This window comes from Populus trichocarpa, chromosome 11, assembly GCF_000002775.5.
Source record: "Populus trichocarpa isolate Nisqually-1 chromosome 11, P.trichocarpa_v4.1, whole genome shotgun sequence".
NCBI lineage: Eukaryota > Viridiplantae > Streptophyta > Magnoliopsida > Malpighiales > Salicaceae > Populus > Populus trichocarpa.
The window spans coordinates 10,773,955-10,798,776 of NC_037295.2; the positions used below are offsets into that span (position 1 = coordinate 10,773,955).

Sequence of the window (24,822 nt, forward strand, 5' to 3'; positions counted from 1 at the left end):
TTGATGTTAAGGAGTAAAGACTAGTAAATATGTAAAAATTAATTTATGCTGTACCTTCCGAGTCCAAATGCCAACCGGCAAGTGACCCTAAACATGAACAGCTGGAGCTGTGAGTTTTCTTTTCATTATACATGAACAAATACCAGCTATGATGCGCAACTAAAATTGGCATAGCAACAAGTCAGCAACTAGACTAGCTTTTTTGTTTTCCAACGCATCCTCTTCTGGGTGTTAATTACAGCTACCAGAAATGCTCTCACATCAAAAAGGAGTATAGTAGGTCTTGAAGTGATGCAACAACTGACCGAACCAAAAGAAAATTGCAGTTTTAGTTCACCAGCATATGATCAAATCCTCCCCCAGCCTGAAGTCCTGGAACCCGATTCCCTCCGACATTGTGAAGCAACTGTTGCAGCCATCGCCTTGTTGTTGGATCTTCCTAGATAAATTACAATTTACAAAGAACATGAAATTGGTTGTCCACTGAAGAAAGAAGGGGGATGGGGAAGGGCAAAGAATATACTTGATTTGAAAATTATTCCAATGAAAAATATGAAGAACCTATACATCATTTGAAACTCCAAATATTAATATTGCCGACACAATAAAATATTTTTTGTGGCATGGAAAACAAATAAATTTGATATCCTACGCAGCTATCAAATTTTTCACATAAACACGTGTTCCAGTTAGCAATGTCAGTGAACCATGTACTTGGTTAATCATTGTCATAATTATAATCCCCATCTCAAGCCACACTAGCTTAAAACTTAAACTAGTGATCTGCCACCTTTTCCACTAAAACAACTCATGTTATGATTAAACATAGAGATATGCCACGTTCAACTTTATCTACAGAACAATCAACTCATGCAATTCAATCCAACAGCCCATCACTCACATAGCAAACTACAGGGGTGAAATTTCTTGACTGCTAGTTAGGAATTTCAAACCATATAAAGGCCTTACAGTACTTGTCTCAGTCAAGATTCACTTGATTATGGACTAGCTAAAAATCACCATCCTCCCAATGAGTCCTGAGGCAATAAACTATGAACAATTACATAAGCTTTACTTACACGAAGGCAGCTACTGAAGGTAGCATCTCTCAGCATGTCTGGCAGGCAACTTCGTAATGCATGACAAGCCCTGAATTCCAAAAGCGAAAAAAAATACAATGAAAATAGGAAGTCAAAACAAATGACCAATCATAAAAAATTGAATGCAAGAAGTACAGAGCCAGGTAACTGCTTGGAGCCATTGCTTATTTGGAAATGTAAAAACCTTGGATTATCTGAAAGTCGAAGGTAACATCGGATGATATGTTTTAATAACCGTGACGAGGGTTGTTCAGCAAGTGCTGCAACCATGTTCCCCAAAACCCGGCCCACTGCAAAAAACCGTTCTGCTGTAGTGCAAATATAATCCAGGCCCACATCATCCAATAAAATCTTTTGAACTATAAATGTGGCAACCTGCCAACAGAAAAGGAAAAATGCTCTGAGCAATAAATATGACTATTTATCTTATCACATGTATGGGTGAAGGAGACAACTCTATTGTATAGTAGCTAACAGTAACATGCCAAAATGATAATTACACGTCTGTAATCTGTATTTAAACATAGCATCTCATAGATATTTCAGGTCCATTACATTCTCCATTACATTTCAACAAAAAATCATATGATTTACCCAAGTGTACACATAATTGGTTGGAAAGTTAAGAGCACAGATTGAAACTTTGAAGAAGATATATATTAGCAACCTCAGAATTCTAGCAAGCAGCTGCATAGCAACCAAAAGAATCAAGTGGAGCAACAAAAACAGTGGCAGGCATTCTGAGCTGGTGTCAAGAAATCAGAATAGATAAAACCCATTTTAACATTTTGATATGTGAAAAATAGTAAGCAAAATTTAGGTAAGGCTATCTTTCTTGAAATCTAGGTTGTTAAAAGCATATTATACAGGTATGTGATATCTTTTGCTGCCATTGGTCTTGAAAACAAGCCATTGAACCTGATCAAGACTAAGGTTGTATTTGGTTAGTGTCCCAAAACACAAGGGATAAATTTAAAAGTGACAAACATTTTGGTTGGAGAGACACAAACATGTGACAATTTTAGAGTGAATTTTTGTCATTTCAAATCAAAATAAGAAGCACAAGGGAACATGTCCTCTCTATCTCGAAATATTAATTTATTTTATTTGAGCAAGATATCATGCGCTACCTAAAAATTAACATTGATTTCATTATTTGAGCAAGAAAGTGCTAATAAAGAAGTTGAATTAACTCTACACTTAAATTAACTTGGAATTCTTTTTTCTACATAATAACTCTAATCTAAAACATAATATTTTTAATACATTGAACTCATACATTTTCCAGAGCGGTGAACAAGTTGTTTTTAAAGAAAATTGAATAAATTCATTATCACCAAGTGATGCAATCCTAACTTTAACACTAAGAGATCCATTTGGTCCAGTCACAAGAGTTAGAGCAAAGAGGTTGAAGAAGACAATTAATAAATTTCTTCAAAATACATGGGCTAAGGTGAATTTCAAGAGAATATCAAAAATTGAAGAACACATCTTGATTAATTTGGTTCATGTTCAAGAAGGGCATGTAAGGGAACATCCATACATTATAGAAAGATTGGAATAAAAAAAATTCAAATCTGTTAGTTTTGACCTTTCGCTACTGTTTTGGCCATAAATGAAGCTATAGAAAGAATTTTGGAATGATTCCAGATGCATTGGAAAATAGACATCCACAACTTTCTAGTGATATATGATAGACCTTCTAATTCGTCAAGACGAAGGAGAACTATTCATTTGAAGTTGAGCTTCGATTCTGCCAGTAGATTATGAAATTCGACTTTGGTCTTGTTCTAATTAGTTGGGCCATTATTTATTTATCTTTTAGTTTAGTTTATTATAGATCTTGTGGCATTTTAAAGTTTATTTGGGTTACGTTTTATTTTATTATTTTGAGCTTTTAATGTGTTAAGGTCTATTTATCATGTTTAGATCAATTATGTCAAATTAGAATTAGCTTTCTACTATATAAATCAATTGTTAACATTATTTTTGAAGTTTATGAAATTTTCTCTAAAGTTACCGCATATTGTGTGCTTTGTTTCTCTGTGTGGTTAAGAGCTTCTTATACTAAATTCTTGATTGAACTTACAAACTCTTCGAATGATTGATCAATTTCGTTGTGATTTATACTTCTCGTTCGTGTCTTATTACAGGCGTAGCGTAAGGGTGATCAATTGCATATAATTTTGGTTTTTCAAAGCAAGGTTCTTGTTGGGTCAAGTTGCAAACTTTTCTTCAAACTTCAAATTAGCAATCTAAGAGACAATTCCGCATCAATTTGGTATTAGAGCATGGCTAATTTCAGGTTATATCTCTTTAATTTTCATTGTTACAAGTAATTCTGGGTTTCCTTTAAATCTTGCTATATCTAGGGTTTTCTTTAAATCTTGTCATATCTAGGGTTTGCTTTCTTATTTTTCTTGGTTTTTTCTTTCTTTCTAAGGTTTTAGCTAAATTACTTTTAAGAACCAGAATACAAAAATAGTAGTAAAAGGTGTAGCGAGACTATTAGAGTAAAAAACCGAATAAATTGTGAAACACGAGTGAATTTTATTGTGAGAGTAAACACATGAGGTTTGTGTGAGGAAATGTTTTTGCTACTAACCTTTATTTCAATGTCTTTGAAGTGTTGAAAACAAAAATAAAAAATAAATTGTGGAGGAAAGACAAAATAGAATGAAAGCTATGATGGAGGGCATTAATAAGCAAATTTGATGAAATGATTAGTGGACAAGGAATTCTTAGCCGTAAGAAAAAGGAAGTTGAAATGTCTACCATTAGGACTCTAGTGAATGATGTTACATGTGGAAGGTGTAATGAAGAAAGAGAAACAGAAACTTGGGAGGAGATGAAGCAATCATGAGGAAAACGTTTGTACCTACTCACTATTATAGAGAGATCTATAATAAATTGCAAACCTTATCTCAAGGTTCTAGGAGTGTGGATGAGTACATTTAAGGAGATGGAAGTAGTTATGACTAGAGCTAATACACTTGGCTATAAAAGTTGAAAAACAATTGAGAAAAAAGGATAGTGCAAAACCTGGTGGAAATTAGAGTTACTCTTCGGGTTGGAAGTCGAATTTTAGAAGAGAGAGTAATACATAGATGAAACCAATAACTGCACCTAAAATAGCCGAGAACCTTCCTTTGTTAGGAAGCAAGTTACGGCTTCGGAGTAAAAAGAAAAAAATATTGCTCAACCGAAGCATAAGCAAGAGATTAGGTGTTTTTGAAGTCAAGAGCTTGGACATTATACACATGAATGTCCAAATAATAGAATTATGATTATATGAGATGATGGTGAGCTGAAATCGGCTAGTGAGGATCATTTGAAGGGGATGTCAAAGCTCGATGATTGTAGTGATGTGGAGAATGCTGTGCAAGGAGAGTCATTGGTTATAAAGATCTTTGAGTGTTCAAGTTTATGAAGAGGATGTAGAGCAACATAGGTAGAATATCTTTCATACTAGGTGCTACATTGATAATAAAATATGTAGTATGATAATTGATAATGGTAGTTGTACTAATGTTGCTAGCCCAACTTTGATTAGAAAGTTGAACCTAAATACATATAAATATGCTAAGTTATATAAGCTTTAGTGGTTGAATGAATGTGGAGAAGTTAGGGCGACTAAGCAGGTTTTGGCTTCATTCATAGTAGGAAAGTTTAAGAATGAGGTTATATGTGATGTTGTTCCTATGAATGCTACACACTTATTGTTGGGGAGACCTTGACAATTTAATAGGAAGACCAAGCATGATGGATTCAGAAATAGGTATACTGTGGAGAAATATGAAAAGATTTACACACTTGCTCCATTGTCACCAAGGCAAGTATATGTGGATCAATTAAAGTTTAAGAAAGTTGAGGAAGCTGAACAAGAATTTATAAAAAATAATGGTGAGGATGTGTGAGGCCGATTAAAAATAAGATGAGCCATGAGTGTGAAACAATTGAGGAGAGAGTTTCAGCCATTAGAAATAGGTTTGAAGATTTTGGCCAAAAAAGAAAACATATGGAAGGCCAAGAGCGGAGAGAAGAAAATAATGCTGAGAAAAGTGTGTAGAAAAATTAGGGAAACACCTTAATTTATATGCAGGAATTTGAGGATATCTTTCCTTAAGAGATCCCTAGTTGTTTGTCACCAATTCGAGGGATTGAACATCAAATTGATTTTGTGCCATGAGCATCAATTCCAAACCGGCTAGCCTATAGAAGTAATCCCAATGAGACTAAGGAGCTTCAAAGTCAAGTAGAAAAGTTGATGTCGAAATGGTACATTCGAAAAAGTATGTGTTCTTGTGCAGTTCCAGTATTACTTGTGCCTAAAAAAACAATAACTGGCATAAGTACGTTGATTGTAGAGCCATTAACAACATTATTGTAAAGTATAGATATCATATCCCTAGATTAGATAATATGCTTGATAAGTTACATGGTTCTTCTGTGTTTTTTAAAATTGATTTGAAAAATAGTTATCATCAAATTAGAATGAAAGAATGAGATGCATGGAAGACAATATTCAAAACTAAATATGGATTGTATGAATGGATAGTGATGCTTTTTGGTTTGATTAATGCCCCTAGTACATTTGTGTACATTCATGAGGTTATTGAATCATGTGTTGAGATCTTTCATTGGAAATTTGTTTTCTATTTTGATGATATCTTGATTTATAGCAAAGGATTAAATGAGCATATTAATCATTTAAGACAAGTTCTTGAAATATTTAGAAAGGAAAAGATTATACACTAATCTAAAGAAGTGTGATTTTTGCATAAAAAGAATTAAACTCTTAGGTTATGTTGTTAGTGCAAAAGAGTTGCAAGCATTAACGACAACCTTGAAAACTTGACAACATTATCTTTGGCCTAAGAAGTTTGTGATACATAAGGACCATCAATCTCTAGAACACTTAAAGAGTCAAGGTAAGTTGAGTAAACAACATGCTAGGTGGATTGAGTTCATTAAGATGTTCTCATATGTCATCAAGTATAAGTAAGGTAAGGAAAACATCATTGCGGATTCATTGTCTTGAAGGTAAGTTGTGAAAGAATTATATATGGATGACGATGACTTTGGTCAAGTATATGGACAATGTGAACATTCGATCTTTGATAAGTATTTTAAGCATGATGAATTTTTGTTTAAACATAAGAGATTGTGTGAGCCTAAATGTTTGGAGAAGCTTATATAGGACATTTTGGGATAGCTATAACTTTGTATATGATATATGAGCATTTTTATTGGCCTAACAAGAAAATAAAAGTTCAAAGAATATGTGATAGACGCATAGTATGTTAACAAACCACGTCTAAAGGCATTCCTCAATGTTTGTATACACATTTACCAATACCCAATAAACCTCGGATTTATGTCAAAGGATTTTGTTTTAAGGTTACTTAGATCTAAAAAGGATAGAAATTCAATATTTATTGTAAATAGGTTTTCTAAGATAGCACAATTCATATCATTCCATAAAGCCGATTATACAACAAATACAGCGAATCTTTTCTTTAGAAAAATAGTTTGGTTACATTGTGTTTCAAGGAACATTATGTCTAATAGAAATGTTATATTTCTAGGCTACTTTTGAAAAGTTTTGTAAGGTAAGTTAGGAACTAAATTGTTATTTTTTATTATTTGTCATCCACAAACAAAAGGCCAAACAGGTAAATACAACTTTAACTCAATTGTTGAAAACTATTATCCAAAAGAATCTTAAAAATTAAGAAAATTGTGTCATTTAATGAGTTTGCATATAATAAGAGTGCATTCTACAACAAAAAAATTTCCTTCTGAAATTGTGTATGTTTTTAATCATTTAACTCCATTGCATTTATTGTCTTAAACTATTGATGAAAAAGTTAGTCTTGATGAGAATAGAAAAGCACAGGTTGTCAAAGATTTGCATACAAAGGTACAACAACATATTGAAAAAATAAATGAACAATATACATTAAAAGCCAATAAGAGAAGGAAAAAAGGTGGTTTGAGTGCATATGAGAAAAAATAGATTTCTTGCTTAAAAGAGATTTAAGTTGATGCCGAGAGGAGACGAGACCATTCCAAATCATTGAGAAGATCAATGATAACGCCTACAAAGTGAAATTACCAAGTGAATAAGGCATTAGTGCTATATTTAATGTTTCTGACCTTTCTTTATTTGATGTAGACGATGATTTGAGAGAAAATCCTCACTTCAACACTAAGAGATTCCATGGGGTCCAATCACAAGACTTAGAGCAAAGAAGTTCGAGAAGGCAATTAATAAACTTCTTCAAGATACATGGTTTAAGATGGACTTCAAGAAGATATCAAAGAATGAAGAATAAGTCTTGAATAATTTGATTCACGTTCAAAAAGGGCTTATAGGGGATCATCCAAACATTACAAAAAGATTGAAATAAAAAGAAAATTAAATTTGCCAGTTTTGACCTTTCGCTACTGTTTTGACCATAGAAGGAGCTACAGAAAGAATTTTGATATGATTCCAGATGCATTGGAAAGTAGACAACCACAACTTTCAATGATATATGGTTGAGCTTTTAATTCATCAAGACGAAGGAGAATCATTTGTTTGAATTTGGGCTTCGATTCTGCTAGTAAATCCAACAAATTACAAATGAATGTTCAAAGAATATGTAATAGATGCATAGCATGTAAACAAACCAAGTCTAAAGTCATTCCTCAGTGTTTGTATACATCTTTACCAATATATAAGAAACCTTGGATTGATATATCAAAGGATTTTGTTTTATGGCAGGGATTCAATATTTGTTGTTGTGGATAGTTTTTCTAAGATAGCGCATTTCATATTATTTCATAAAATCGATGATGCAACCACTATAGCGAATCTTTTCTTTAAAAAAATAGTTTGGTTATATTGTGTTTCAAGGAGCATTGTGTCTGATAAAAATGTTAAATTTCTAAGCTACTTTTGAAAAGTTTTGTGGGGTAAGTTAGAAACTATATTGTTATTTTTTTACTACTTATCACCCACAGATAGAAGCCAAACAGAGATGGTAAATACAACTTTAACTCAATTGTTAAAAACTATTATCCAAAAAAATCTTAAAAATTAAGAAAATTGTTTGTCATTTAATGAGTTTGCATATAATAGGAGTGCATTCTACAATAAAGTTTTCTCCTTTTAAGATTGTGTATGATTTTAATCATTTAACTCCATTGGATTTATTGTCTTAAACTGTTAATGAAAAAGTTAATTTTGATGAGAATAGAAAAGGCACAAGTTGTCAAAGATTTGCATACCAAAGTACAACAACATATTGAAAAGATAAAAGAACAAAATGCATTTAAAGCCAATAAGAAAACGAAAAAAGATGGTATTTAAACCAGGAAATTGGGTTTAGGTGCGAATAAAAAAAAAATCTTGCTTAAAGAAGATTTAAATTGATGCCGGGAGGAGACAGACTATTCCAAATCATTGAGAAGATCAATGATATTGTTGAAAAAATAAAATTACCAGGTGAATATGGTGTTAGTGCTACATTTAATGTATCTGGCCTTTTTTGTTTGATGTAAGTAATGATTCGAGGGAGAATCCTTTCGAGGAAGAGGAAATGATGCGATCCTAACTTCAACACCAAGAAACCCATTAGAGATTCCATTGGGTCCAATCACAAGACTTAGAGCAAAGAGGTTCAAGGAGGCAATTAATAAACTTCTTCAAGATACATGAGTTATGATGGACTTCAAAAGGATATCAAAGGTTGAAGAACAAGTCTTGATTATTTTGATTCACGTTCAAGAAGGGTTTGTAGGGGAGCATCCAAACATTACAGAAAGATTGAAATAAAAAAATTCAAATCTATCAGTTTTGACCTTTCACTACTGATATGACCATAAATGGAAAAAGAATTTTGATACGAATCTAGATGCATTGGAAAGTAGACTTCCACAACTTTCTAGTGATATATTTATTTGTTTGAAGTTGAGCTTTGATTCTACTAGCACATTACAAAATTCATCTTTGATCTTGTTTTAATTAATTTCAATATTATTTATTTATCTTTTAGTTTATTTTAGAGCATGTGGAATTTAAAAGTTTATTTTGGTCAAGTTTTATACTATTATTTTAGTTATTTTGGGTTTTTAAAGTGTTAAGTTCTATTTATCATGTTTGGATCCATTAAGTCAAATTAGAGTTAGCTTTCTACTATATAAACCAATTATTAGCATTATTTTTCAGTTTATGAAATTTTCTCTAAAGTAACCGCATATTATGTGCTTTGTTTCTCTGTGTGGTTGATGGATTCTCAAACTAACTTCTTCATTGAACTTGCAAACTCTTCGAAGGATTGATCACCTTCATTGTGGTTTATACATCTTGTTTGCGTCTTTTTAAAGGCATAAGATGATGGTGATTAATTGCATATAACTTTGGTTCTCTAAGACAAGGTTCTTGTAGGGTAAAGTTACAAACTTTTCTTCAAATCTCAATTTAGGGCAATTCTGCATCACTATGCATTTAGACAATCAACTTCATTGTGATTTATACTTCTTGTTTGCATCTTTTTAAAGGCGTAAAGGTGATGGTGATTAATTACATATGACTTTGGTTCTCTAAGACAAGGTTCTTGTAGGGTAAAGTTACAAACTTTTCTTCAAATCTCAATTTAGCAATCTAACAGGGCAATTCTGCATCACTATGCATTTAGACAATCAACTTCATTGTGATTTATACTTCTTGTTTGCATCTTTTTAAAGGCGTAAAGGTGATGGTGATTAATTGCATATGACTTTGGTTCTCTAAGACAAGGTTCTGCATCCCATGCATTTAGACAAAAAATAACCAAACAAGGCATAAATAGTGAAAATAAACATAATCAACATAAGTTTATTTGAAAAAAGCCGAAGGATGTACAACAACAACACTCAACTGTTTTTGATAATTCACTTCCCATCTCCATAGTACGCAGACATAGCGGAATAATCTCAGTAGAAAGAAGGAAACTAATAACTTCTGTGTCATCAACCTGGTAACCAATAGAAAAAAAATTAAGATCAAAATTTCAAACTAATTGAGAACAAAAGCAACAAAAATATAAGCTACAAATGTAGAGATCAACATAATCTAATACTCTTTTGTTTGGATAAATATTGATATGCTTGTGCCAAGTAATAAGGCAATGTGGATAAATGTTGAGATCAACACATTCATATATCATTATCTTTATGAGAAACAAGTATATTGTTCTATGAAGCTATGATGGTTAAGTACAAAAAGTTTAGACATTGCACTATTAAATGATAAAGAATATAAAGATCATGAAGTTGAGGAATAGAATATCAGAAAGATTGAAGTACCTTCACTAGGGCACCAATGACACCTAAACTAGTAAGCCTTAGGTACTCGAAAGGCCTTGATTTGCTAGTTGTATTTAGGAAAGGGTAGAGATATAAAGGTATATGAGCTGCAAAGGGCAAAAAAAGAAATGGTCAACTGGAAATGCATACAACAAGTTAATCAGCTTATATCATATCCACAAGGATAGCAAAAACATTATTCTTCCTGTGAAACAAAATTCAAGCCATACGATCCAACCAACAATAGTAAAGTTTCCTCTCAAGTGCTACTCAAGTGAGCAAACAAGATTGAGAACATTACCATTGAGAAACAACATCCTCGTGTCAGGATGTGAAGCTACACACTGTAAGAAAATACAAAAAAAGATTATGAACATCATAAATAACTTCAAGCCTGAAACAAAATAAAACGAACTGTAAAAGTACAGAAACAGAGAATATCTATGCTCACTCTTCAACATTGCATAAGTTAAGCAAGCAAAATGAAACAAGCAGCATGTTAAGAAATTGGACATAAAAAGAAAAAAAGAATTATCAAATTGTCTTCATTACACTAGCACTTCTATTCTTATCTGTTTTTTTTTCTTTTGAATTTTCTTTTCCTCGTATACTATCAGTAAATGCTTTAGTTCTTTTGGAAAGCACTATATTAAATAAAACTCCAAAATAATTTAAGTATTTAACCTATTATAGAAACGTGTTGAAAAATAATTTCCTTTTTACCTTATAATAGATGCATTTAAATATAAATGCCTACAACACCTCCCCTATAATCAAAGAAGTCAGCAAGTAGGCAATACACCCACCATAATCACCACAATAGATAGCCACATGGGAAATTGATTTTTAACTCTTGAATTATGCATCAACAATACTTCCCAAACTAATAAAGGTAAGATTTGTACAAGAACCAAGAATATTAAGCCTTTGATCATTGATCGATTGAACTTTTGAGCATATAATGCTTCACTCGAGTACCTAGAAGTGTTTCAGCATCTTAAATCATAATTTCTCTAAATGGAAAATATATGACAATCCATGCATAATAAATTTCCAATGAAGGGAAAGAAGCAAAGTTGAAATTATTAACGAAAAAACTAAAGTAGAAAATAAACATAAGAACAACAAAAACAAAATATTTTGACCTGAAGAAGTGCTAGGGCATTGCAAACTCGATTTGATTGTGCGGGACTTAAGTTAGGTGGTGATAAAACTGGGTATATCGAAACAATCTCCTGCAAATAAGAGGAAAACTCAAAAATCATGGAAATAACATACATCAAGCACTTTGAGAATTGAAAATTTTTACACTTATCTACAATCTCTGGAAAACTAAAAGGCATGTAGAGGACATGAGAACTACACAACACCAGTGGTGTTTATTTTGCTTATTAAGCTCCAACCAAAATCACGAAAAAATCATGCAAACCAGTAACATATGTTCGGTTGACAAGTTGGAATAAAAGGAGCTCCAAAATAAACACACAATAAATATTAACTCAAACATGAACGGTATGAAAGAAAACATCATCAATTCAGCCCAATTTAAAGAGATCATAGAGAAGTAACAGGCATATCCCTTTTGTCCTTAGAGTACAAAACATTTTAATTCCCACACTATGTCCTCAATATGATCTATGTTTATTTCTTTTTCTGTTAGCAGAATGCATTAGGATCAAGGGAAACTAGTATGAGCTTTTCTATATATATATATATCGAAGTTATAAAGGAAATTCTACAAGATAAAATATATCACAACGCAACATGGATGACTTCATGCTAACATGAGCAAGAGGGGAGATAATTTAACAAGGAACTGATATTAAAGTATCAACTTCAAATGGCATACCTGTAACAATGCAGCAATTGTACCAAAAGAATTCCACAACAATGGAGCCAAATCTTGAAATAATTCTCTCTTCTAAAATAAAAACAAAAACAAGTTTATTAGGCATACCTGAATGAGTGCAGCAATAGTACCAAAAGAATTCCACACGAAAGGAGCCAAATCTTGAAATAAATCCTTGTTCTAAAAAATGAAAGCAAAGGTAGACACTGGTTTATGATGGCAGAAAATGAATGTTCAACAGCTAAATGGCACAATCACTTAAAAGGAAAAAATTTGGCAAGGTCCACATATAACAAGTTGATTACATGCAGCTATTGCACATGAAACTATGTCCAGCTGTGCATGCGTGCATGTATCTCTTCATGTTTAAGCATATAAAGAGAACTGATTTACAATGAAAATGAAATAGTTTCTCCCCCTCACATGTATGCAACCAGCCAAGGTAAAGATTCCTTTGCATGCAAAATCGAAGAAGCGTTTTGACAGCCAGTTTACGACTTTAATGGCCTCCGATTTAAAACGAAAAAATACCTCGTGTTTAAGTATACAATGTTTTATTGCAAGAAAAGTTTGAATATGCCTTGAATTCTAAGTTTCACTAGTTCAGGGCAGCCTTTTTCTTCCTCAACTGCCAAAATGGGTGGTGCCCAGCAGGTGGTGGATCTGTTTTAAGCCAATAATCATACATTTCCTTCCCATTTATTAAGCCAATAATCATACATTCAACTGTCTATCGTAATTTAGTAAAGATGTTTTACAAAACAATAATTCTCACGAAATTATCTATTCATCTTCTTGTAAACAAAAACAAATAAAATAAAATATAGCGAGAGACCCCTCATTATTATTAGGGTTTCAACCAAAACCCCTAATTTCTCAATTCTCAATTTCTTTTCTAAAAAGTAAGTGGTAATTTTGTCGTTACCTTAGAGAGCTCAAGAAGGGCGTTTTCACGAAGATCAGGATTGCTTAGGTCAAGAACCAGGTGCTCTGCTGATGCCATCTTCCGGTCTTTGTTGGCGGGAGCTCCAGCGGCGGCGGCGGGATTAGACGCGCTTGGTCCTCCGAAAGGTGTGTTCATCGACAGAGATTGAGGAAGGTTTGCCATTAAATTGTTTATCAAATTAAAATTTTCATGTGTATTTCTTTCTTGATTTTATAATTTGCAGGAGGTGATTTCAGTATTTTAGAGACTGTTAGCGGACACGTGCTTCGCATGCGCGTGGGAGTTTCTATTACCTATATTTATATTTCCATTTCCATTTCCATTTCCATTTCCATTTCACTTCACCCTAGGTCCAGTGGGTTTGTGGCGGTGTGAGCTCCCTCGGCAATTTGGAATTTTGAAAAGTTTATTAGATCAAATCTAAAATTTAAGTGACCTTTTGTAACAAAATAATATTCTAATTTTTTGAAGTAAAAAATGAGATTTTCTGCTTAAATATAATTTTTTTCTCTGTAAAACAAGAAAATATTTTTTTAATGGTTTGGAAAACACTTCATATTGTTGTAATACAAGTTTTTTTATTGTTTTTTAAATGAATAAAAAAAACATGAACAATACAATTTTTTATATATATACAATTACTTTTAGCAATATTTTGAAGTTTTCTCATTTCACCCCTAAATTAAATTAAAAAGTTTTTTAAAATCCTTCTAAGATTTAAATCTTTATTTTTTTCTATTTTGAAAATAGATAACATAATGCAAACTGATGAAGATTTTTTCTATTTAAATCCTGACCATTAAAATTTAGCAAGTGCTTTCGGTTACAAAGAATTAGAGTTGTCTTCTTGTATTCAAGAACAATGTGTTAAGTTGAAACACAATTGTTCCAAACTTGATGCATCCCCAGTCAACTTACTATGTGGAATTAGGATGAGAGTAACTAAGAATCTCTTCTTAGTTTCTCAAATATTCCTTCAAAGCATCTAAGTCCAAACATTCACACAATTAATATTAACATCAGATAAAAACTATACACCCATTACACACCCTAAGCCGTATTGGCTCCAGCTCTCCCACGATCTGTGATCGAGCATTTAGATTCAGTAAATAGTATCACCAAGCCAATTTTGAAAATTTTTGGTTCCTTAGATAGTAGAAGGCACAACGACTCATGCAAATTTTTTGGTTCCATATATTTTTGCGCATGTGTATCATAAGAGATGACTAAAAATCATTTCATTCTAATTGGTTTTCTTAGCTAAAAAAAAAATAAACCAAAATCAAAAACTAAAATTTTATAACTTTTAAACCAAATTATATTATCCACAGCAAAACAAGCAAGTAAACTTGCAATATCTTGATCAGGATTTGAACAAGAAATCTGAAATATCTGAAATTCTAAGTAAGATGATAATATTTATTCTATTTTATTTTATTTTTTAAAATATACAAGGTATATTAGTTATTCCGACCGAAACAGAATGGAATTAACAATCTTATTTTCATGTCCCTAAAATCTTATATCTTTAAACAAAGCCTTTAAGAAATTGTATATTATTGATATGACAATAGAAATAAGATAATATAAAGGAGGTTGGATACCAAATTTATTTTTACTTGTCTCTATTTAATGTAAGGAGACGATTAAATAAGTGCACAAAAAGGTTTTTTCTTGTATATCTTTGTGTTTGCGTGCATATTACTTTCAGTATGTGTTTTAAACACTTATTATAATTATATTTTCTTTTAGAAAAACTAAATAGTATGTTTCTTCCACTTAATAGAAAAAAATATAATTTAAAATAAGTAATTAATAAGGAAAAATTATATATGAATAAATTTGTTTATATATAAAAAATTAATAAAAAAATTAGGCTTGAAGTTGAGAACAAACACGTTTGAGCTTCTTTCAAGGCTCAATTATTTTGAAAACAAATACATAGATGACTTGTCATCTTTGCTAATAACACATTGTTTGACCTCATCTTCAACCTTAAATAACCAAAACTAGTTAATCGTGCTGGATTTTAGGAAAGCCTGTTGATAACTTAAAAAATCCTCAGCATCTTTTTCCACTATTTATTTGTCTAAACACAAATCTAACATCAAAAACCATTTTCAAATAGTAGATTCACACAACAATCAATTTGGAAGTTTTTTAATCAAAAGATTCAAATCCAAATATTGTTTAAATTTCAATAGTAAAATGATGAAATTTTAGTTTTTATGAATTCATAATGATGAGGGGATTTATTAGAAGAAAATGGTCGGATTACATTGTTAAAAAAATTGCTATTTGTTTTATATTTTCTTTCTTTCTCTTCTTTCTATTTTCTTATTTTAAATTTTTATATTTATATTTTTTTTGTTTAATCAAATCTGATTGGAAAAAATAATTCATCTAAAATCACTCATTAAGAATTGAAAGTATAAAGCATGACTTGGAGTTTTAAAAAGTTTACAAGGAGAGATTTGGAATAAAATTCATAATCTTTCTATCTCTATCTTTATCTCGCATCTCCTAAAAAAATTTAAAGTTTCACTCATTTTTCTTCTTAAAAACAAAGAAAAACATTAATTTTATTTCCATCTCTACTTGTTTTATATCCTATACTTATCATTTTGGGTCTGGGAAAAGTATTGTTCACCCATACCTATGTTACTGTAGACTACAATACTAATTCATAATTCTTTTTTCATTTTAATCCCTCAACTTAATTGTTTTCCTATTTGTTCCTTTGAAATTGCATTTATTTAGAATTTAACTAGATTATTTGTTTTGAATTCCTAGATTATGGGATCCCGGGATGTCATGAAAAAAAAATGCTAGGTTGATGCTCGGTTTAGACCAATTAAATAAAAACTTACTGATTTGAAACAATTGGAGTTATGGGAACTGATTTTGAACAAATATGCAAACATTCAACCCTCTTTTCTTTAAATAGTCAAGGATTGAATTACACGATGAGGTAGAAGATCAAACTTTATTTTTTGTAGTCCTTTCAAATTTGGTTTATTTTGAATGCTACTTAATAGTGTTTTTATGTTGCTTAGAAATGGGGATCTTATATTGTCGAGGAAAAATTTCTGATGTGTGGTTGATGCTCAATTTGTCAAAATAACATTAGATTGTATTAGTCTAAAACAACTCAGGCTTAAGAGATCAAATTTGAAAATCAAAAAACAAAACAAGGACTAGGGTAGATTGTCAGAGATAAAGACTTACACACGCCAACATATGGAGAAAGCAATTGTGTTCTAGTGATGCATGCGCCCAGTGTCTTTTCACTACCTTCCTTTGTGTCTCTTAATATGTCTCAGCGAGCCCATCTCGATGGCGTGGTGCGTGTTGGTGTTAAAAGCATATGGCAACGTTTTTTTTCTTTTTTTTCCTCCCCTCTCTTTTCTCTTTTATCCTCGATTTCCACACTATTCTCTCCAAAAGAGAAAGAGATCCTATAATTTTATTTGCATATCAAATTTAGTCTATATCAAATTGATTAGGTTTTTGGTATCCGATAACTAAGAACTTTTTATTATTCAACATGAAAATAAAAAAAGGAAAGCATATATTTCTAGTTTGTGTTTATATGTGCATGTGTGCGGGTAGGTAAAAACCATGATTAATAGCTTAATCTCTCATTATATAATAAGATACTTCTCTAATCCATCATTATATATCTAATTGAATCAATTTTATATTTAGATATACGTTGAGTTTTTTATTTGTCATTCTGATGAGATTTTTATGCTAGCTGACCATAATTAATCACATGATTTGCACGTGACTTAGAAACTTAATTTATTCAAGTATAAACTTATTATCATGTAAAAATCACATGACTGGTTTCGGTGAATTAACATGAAAATCTCACTTGAAGAGTATATTAGAAATTTACCTATAAAATTAGTTCAATTAAGGATATAAGGATTGATTAGGAAAATACCCTGCTATTTAAGGAGAAATTGAGCTATTAACCCTAAAAAATATAAATATTTTACACATACAAGTTTATGTATTAATACATATTTGGATTTTGTGTTTGAAATGAGTTTTTGGTCAAATTTGACAATGTAACGCCCCACACTTTCCTATGTGATTATAGTTACTTTCCTATGATTTGGTACGTAAAAGTACGGGTAATTTTTTTTTTTCCAGTTCTCATATACAAGTCTACCGAAATTTCCACTGAAATTTCGACAAAGTCTCCCCTATACCGAAAGGTCTCAAGTTATCGACATATACCCTGTTTACACTTCTAATATCTTACATCTCATAACTCAATCACGACCCAATCATCTTGGGTCTCAATCCCACAAACATCATCATCAACATCACAATCACAACATATATAACATACATTTAACAAATATAGGGGAATAAATGGGATAAACACGCATACATGAAACATGATTATATGAATTTTAGAATTAAGTTCATCTATTCAAGTTTAAACATCAATTATACAAATTAAGTTCTATAAAAGTTGTAATATTACAAAATACAAGGGTATACTCCCTATAACCTAGACTACAAAAAGTGAACATAACCTAGGATCTACTCTTGTCATGCATGCGATGGTCCAGGAACAAAATACATATTATTAAAACATGAAAATCATAATAATATAGCAACACAAATATTCAACAATTTAAAAAGACAATCATGCATTCATATTTTATTTACTATCCGACCTGTCCTTAGATTTTTAACTATATCTAGAGTTATAGAATTTCATTTCAAGTGAGATTGGTCTCGTTGAAAAGCTAAGATACGAGGCTACAAGTTCTCTGAAGGAAGGAGAACTCCATTTTGCATCTAAGATAGTCAAAATTGCTCATCAACAAACATTAGACTATTATTGTCTTGATATTGAACTATTACTGTCCGACCTCTCCTCAGATTCTTAACTATATCTAAAGTTATAGAACTCCCTTTCAAAAAAATTGATCTCGTTGGAAAGCTAAAACATGAGGCTACAAGTTCTCTGAAGGAAGGAGAACCCAATTCTGCCTCTAAGACAGTCAAAATTGCTCATCAACAAACATTGGACTGTTATTGTCCAACTGTTACTATCTTGATATTGAACTGTTACTGTCCGACATCTCCTTAGATTTATAACTATATCTAGAGTTATAGAATCCATTTCAAGCAAGATTGGTCTCGTTGGAAAGCTAAGACACGAGACTACAAGTTCTCTAAAGGAAGGAGAACCCAATTTTGCCTCTAAGACAATCAAAATTGTTCATCAACAAACATTGGATTGTTACTATCCAACTGTTACTGTCTTGATATTGAACTATTACTATCTGACATCTCCTCATATGTTTAACTATATCTAGAGTTATAGAACTCTATTTCAAACATGATTGGTCTCGTTAGAAAGCTAAGACATGAGACTACAAGATCTCTGAAGGAAGGAGAACCCAGTTCTGCCTCTAAGATAGTCAAAATTTCTTATCAACAAATATTGAACTGTTACTGTCTTGATATTGAATCGTTACTATTCGACCTCTCCTCAGATTTTGAATTCTATCTAGAGTTATAGAACTTCATTTCAAGCGATATTGGTCTCGTTGGAAAGCTAAGACACGAGGCTACAAGTTCTCTGAGGAAGGAGAACCTAGTTTTGCCTCTAAGACAATCAAAATTGCTTATTAACAAACCATACCTACTACCCTACAAGGTTTGTCATGATCCAATCTCGATTGGTGACCCATATCTGGAGTTCTACAGCTCCAAATTAAGCAAGACCAACTTTCTTAGTTAGCTAACTTCCAAAAATACAATTACTATGAGGAAACTTGATCCTAATTCCCTCATCCTCCTACTCGAATTCTCTCCAAAAGTCAGGAGACGAATCTGTCCAGATTCATTAACCTTTCCATTTACACACAACATCCATAATTTAACATTTTCTCTTTTATCTCAGCCCCTAGCCATATCACATATCGTTTAAAGAGTGTCAAAAAATATCTTTTTAAGAGCCAATTTATCTTATTTATTTCAATCTTCCCTCTTAACGTCAAAATAAAACATTCTTATCGATTTTACAAACTTTCTAAACAATTTTCTTCTAAACACAATCCTTGACAACAATTTCAATCAACCATAAATAACAAACGAATAATATTCCAAACAATCTATACGGTCAAGTTATAATGCATTATTATGAGTATAACATATCCAAATATCAACTTCATTAAATGGTGAAATTTTAAAAAATATGGGTTTAACCGAACTGACCTCAAACTTACAAACCTACTATGCGAGAAGCATAACTTCTATATCAAGTGTTTTTTCTGATCTCCACCGTTCAGAATCTAGACAGCATCAGAAAGAACAATATATCCAAAGTATAGCCTGATCCAACGGTGGTCGGAGGGGAAAACAGTCAGCAAAGAACTATCTAGAAGTGTATTTTCCTAGAAATTTTCCTCCCCTAATATCTCTCAAACGGGGATTGATATAGAAAATCCCTCCAGTGACAATGTACACGATATAGAGGAGAACAACATATCCAAATATCATTCTGATCCAACGGTGTAAGGTGGAGTTATAGCTATCGGATGTTCTGCCATTAGTATGTCTTCTCTCCAGCCTCTCTCTAAACTCTCTCTTGCTCTTGCAAGTCACTTCAAGAGAGAAAATAGAATGATATTTATAGTTTTATCATCTTGTTAATTTCACATTTATCCCCACCCCTTTTTATCATTTGTACATAAACTCCCAACCTTCTGTTATTTGAATATTGACCTTTTTTGGTCTTACGTATTCATTTTGTCCTCACAAATGTTTTTCTTTTCAACAATTTAGTATTATATTCACTTTTCATTTCATTAATTTCACTATTTTTTTATCTGAATTTAGGTTTCTTTACTTTAATTTAACCCATTTTACTGTTGGTAAATTTCTCATATTTTAATAACCCAGAAAAATTATAACCGGGGGTTTACATTAGCCGACCTCACTAGTTGTCTGATGGTGTCGACAGGGTCGTCGGGCTTCTTAAAGGGGGTGGATTGTAAGATCCCACATCGGCAGGTGAGGAGTTCGTTGCTGACCTTATTAGTAGTGCTGGTTGCTGACTTGTCATACGCGTTTTGGGGCGTTAGGCCAGAAGGGGTCGTGTCACCAGAAACAAAACCATGAGGATGGTAAGGCTTAAAGCAAACAATACATGGCAGGTTGGGTTAGGCTGTTACATTTGGTATCAAAGCCGACCTCACTGGTTGTCCGATTGTGCCGACGGGGTTGTCGGGCTCCTTAAGAGGGGTGGATTGTAATATCCCACATCGGTGGGTGAGGGAATGGTAGTTGGCCTTATTAAGAGTGCTTATTGCTGACTTGTCATACGCGTTTTGGGGCGTTAAGCTCAGAAGTGGGCTCACGTCAATAGGAATAAAACCGTGAGGATGGTAAAGCTCAAAGCGGACAATATATGGCAAGTTGGGTCGGGCTGTTACAGACAACATGTATACCCTATCTATTATTCGATGAGTAAAACCTTTAGATATTTATACCCAACTCGAAACTATCCAAAAAAAAAAAATTTGCTCTTATTTGTTTGGGATGCATATGTATAGGGTTTTAATATATTTCCATATCCATAAACATAATAGTGGGATCCATTTATAGCTATGGTAGATTCATATTTTTATGTTAATGGAGGAGAATTATCATGTTAGGTAAGGGTGCAAAAAAATCATGTAAGCCCGAGAATGAAATGTAACCACGTAAATTGCATTTAAAAGGTAGGTTAATAAAATTCTTAATATATTTAGAATATACAGCTATAAGTTTATATGACTATATACAATATTTTGTTATTTCATCTTATAAAGTTTTTGTAATTATATATTAAGGTGTTAACATAAAAGATATCTTTGATTCTTAGACTAACTTTTGTGCATGAAAACTCTTTTTTTTTCCTTGTTTAAGCCTCGAACAAGCTATCTATATCTAAGTTATGCATTCATGAATGTTTTTTTACGTCTTCTACATAGTGAGTACTATGAAGGCCAAACATTAAAAAAAAAGTTAATAACTATTTATATAAAGAATAGTTATTTAAAATAAAAGTGAGGATTGGACCTTTCCACACCCCGGTCAAAAAATTGCTTATTCAGGATTTTTCTAGTTTTTTACCTTTTACCATAAACACATTAGTTTAAGCAACCATAACATAAAGCACAACCCCAACCCTTATTGTTAAAAAATAAACATAAAGCCAACATTATTCCCATTTGTGCTGTTTTGGCAGTTGTGATTCCAAAGTCTATTTTGGTGTCTGCTGGATTTGATGAAGCTCTCATCTGCTCCCATTGGTGCTGCTATCTTTGGGTCTCCTATTGGTACTTAATACTGTTATGCTTACTGATTTTAGCTGCTAGGTTATCCATGCTTTTGCTACTGGCTGTGTCGAATGGTTGTGCATGTCCGGCCTTATGCGGGTTTTTGTTGATGGTTGGTGCTGCTGGTTGCCTATCTGTCCAGGCATTGTGTTCTTGTTGTTAATTTTTTGGGAAATTTACTGCTATCTGCAGTGCTATCTATGTAGCCGCTGTTTAGGCTATGTTTCTATTTGTAATGTATTGTTTTGTTTCAGGGAGCCTGTTCCCCTAGCCTTTATATGTACATGCCTGTATATTCTGACTTGCTGGTCTCCAGCTTAGTTTCGTTTTGATCTATAAATTTTTTTACATTTGATAAAAAAATAAATAAACATAAAGCAACTTACCTTAGATATGATGTCTTAGGATGATTTTTATACTTTATTTAGCAAAATCAACCCATTATAATAGAATTGTTTAAAGACAATTAGAGGTTTTCTAGTTGAAAGACTTAAAAAGCTTAATGAGGGGTGAATTAAGGCTATATCTAAAATTCTAGTACTTTAAGAAACAATTTTCAATTACTTCAAGAATGTAAAATGTCACAAACAATGTTCAAGAACAGTTTTATCTCTTTAAATTTGGAAACAACAAGTAAAATGAGATATAGAGAGATAAACATAGATTTTCATAGTGATTCGGATAACCGTTTACTTCACTTCTTCAACATTCGTTCAAGAATTCACTATCACACACGGTCTTCTTAACGAGTGAGACCTTACCGATTACACAATCTTTTTTTAGGTTCAAGATTCAAACCTAATCCTTTTATGGGCTAAGGATCAAACCTAACTCAACAATCTTTTCAAGGAAAAGACTAGAACCTCTCCTTGGCTCACAACCAAATAATTACCCAAGTGGTTTCAAGTGCCATTTACACTTTCATAAATAGTTTTTCTTACACAAGATAATAATCACACCTTACATAAGAGAAGATTACAAAGATTAAGCTCAATTCTTTATGGGAATATAATCTAACTCATGAAGGTGAAATAAGAATTTTGATGCAATTAAGATTCAAAGCTTTTTTCAAGAGAATAAGAGAATGATTAAAGCTTTTTAAAATAAGATAAATTGAAAGCATCAAGATGTAAGATTATAAGATATTGAAAAGTTGAAGAGTTGTAAAAGGTGTCTTACATGAAATCAATTGAATATTTATAGGAAAAACTCATTCCTTGTCGTTACCAATAAAAGGAAAAGAGAGGAGATTTTCACTCTTCCAGTTGTTTTTTCCAAGTATGAGAAACATCTATAAGGTATTTTTAGAAAGAAAAGAGTTGTTGCAAGAGCATGTAAAAAGGTGAGTTAGCATCTTAGGTAAAATAACTCTTGAGTGTTTAGTACATTTCTTAAAAAATTACAACATTGCCACTTAGCAAAAAATGAATATAAAAATTTAGTGTGATAAAAAAGTGCAAGGAAATAGTTGACCAAATATATGTTATCCATTTGAAAGCATTTTAATAATAGATACCAAAACAAATCATAACATAATTTTTCTTATGGTATTTTTCACTACATATTAATTTTGATATTGAAAATATTTTTGGATGAGAATTCAACAATAAAATATTTTATGATGAAATAATTTTTTTTTTATGATGCCAAATTAAATTCCATAAATACTTGATTACATATATATCGAGCTTATGCACTTTCAAGTCCATATAACATCTAAGTAGTTCTTCTTGCATCCAAATGATGTGTAGAAATTTCTATAATATTAATTATTGGAAAAGCATATTAAATCCATTAATTGTTGTTATCATCAAAATAAATAAGTTATAGGTGATTAAAGACATTTGAGCTAACAATCTCTTCTTTTTTTTTTTTTTTTTATGATGATAAACAATAATATGCAATAAGAAGATAAAGATATCAAATAAAATTATGTTCCCTCTATCACTAGCAATGTAACAACCCTAATTTTTCTACATTTTTTTTCGCAATATATTAGAAATTTTCAGGTAATTTTTTTTTTTGATATACATGTTCTGTAAATCCCGAGAAAAAAACCAAGGCTGGATTAAATTAAAGAAAATAAACTAAACTAAAAAGAAGTGGGGGCAAGAACGAATACACTTAAAGAAAATGGGGCCTAAATGCAAATAGGAATAAGTATAGAGCATAAATACTCCTATTCTCACCAAAAACAGATCTGCAGCTACGTAAAGAAAGAAAAGAGGGAGTTTTTATATCTATTTTTACAAATCAAGAGAGAAACACCAAAATTTCAAGAACCCATCCCAGATTGAAGGTTATAGGTAAAATAAACCCTGGTGGGAAAGGGATTAACAAGAAAAATTGAACAAGAAGAGAAGAGGGGAGGGTCGGTTGTCATTAGAAAGAAAAGGAGGGATCGGAGCCTTGATTCGCACCAGGTAAGATATTCTAAACCTGGTCTTATGAGTCATTTCAAGTCGATTATGATTTGATGCCTGGATGTTAATTTATATATAGAGTTCTTAGACTTGAATTGAGGAAAAAGTAAGAGTTGTTGAAGTAAAGAACTCCATGTGTTGTGTGTAAATGGAAAGGTTGATGAATCTGGACAGTTTCGTCTCTTGACCTTCAAAGAGATTTTAGGTAGGAGAATGAAGGAATTAGGATCAAGTTCCTTCATAGAAATTGTAGTTTTTGATGTTTACTAACTAATGAAATTGGTCTTGCTCAATTTGGAGTCATAGAACTCTAGTTATGGGTCACCAACTGAGACTGGGTCATGACAGACCTTATAGGGTAGTAGGTTTGGTTCATTGATGAGCGATTTTGACTGTCTTAGAGGCAGAACTGGGTTCTTCTCAAAACATAGAACTTGTAACCTCATGTCTTACCTTTCCAACGCCATAAATTTTGATTGAATTGGAGTTCTATAACTCCAGATATAGTTAAAAATCTGAGGAGAGGTCAGACAGTAACAGTTCAAAAACGAGGCAGTAACAGTTGGACAGTGATAGTCCAAATATAAAGAAATGAATGATAACTAGGATTGGACAAAGAACGACAGTAATAATGAGTGAAATGAGAAAAACATAAAGTACTAAGAAATGACTGAAAGAAAGACTTATTGGTTGTTGATATGGTTATTATAAAACATATCCTTGAGTGAGGAAAATTTATGAGATAAACCTGTGATTTGCAGCAGGGACCACAGACGTGGTGCAACAGCAGCAGCAGGGGAGCACGAGTAGAGCT

At 32.0% G+C, this 24,822-nt stretch overlaps 1 protein-coding gene across 3 annotated transcripts; it reads right to left on the reverse strand.

Annotated features, from left to right (window-relative positions):
• Window positions 1-13,582, reverse strand: LOC7483613 (uncharacterized). Of its 3 annotated transcripts, none has more exons than XM_024611810.2 (9): window positions 13,208-13,582; window positions 12,283-12,351; window positions 11,579-11,668; window positions 10,735-10,777; window positions 10,434-10,540; window positions 10,007-10,102; window positions 1,285-1,475; window positions 1,080-1,149; window positions 1-439 (listed from the first exon to the last, which is right to left on the reverse strand). In XM_024611810.2, the coding sequence occupies exons 1-9, from the start codon at window positions 13,388-13,390 to the stop codon at window positions 329-331; spliced, it is 960 nt and encodes a 319-aa protein (XP_024467578.1). In that variant the 5' UTR covers window positions 13,391-13,582; the 3' UTR covers window positions 1-328. The 3 variants fall into 3 exon arrangements, with proteins under 3 accessions (XP_024467578.1, XP_024467577.1, XP_024467576.1); XM_024611809.2 differs by lacking the exon at window positions 12,283-12,351 and adding an exon at window positions 12,391-12,462 and having other exon boundaries at window positions 13,208-13,581; XM_024611808.2 differs by having other exon boundaries at window positions 12,283-12,354; window positions 13,208-13,579.
• Between the last annotated feature and the right edge of the window lie 11,240 nt (window positions 13,583-24,822).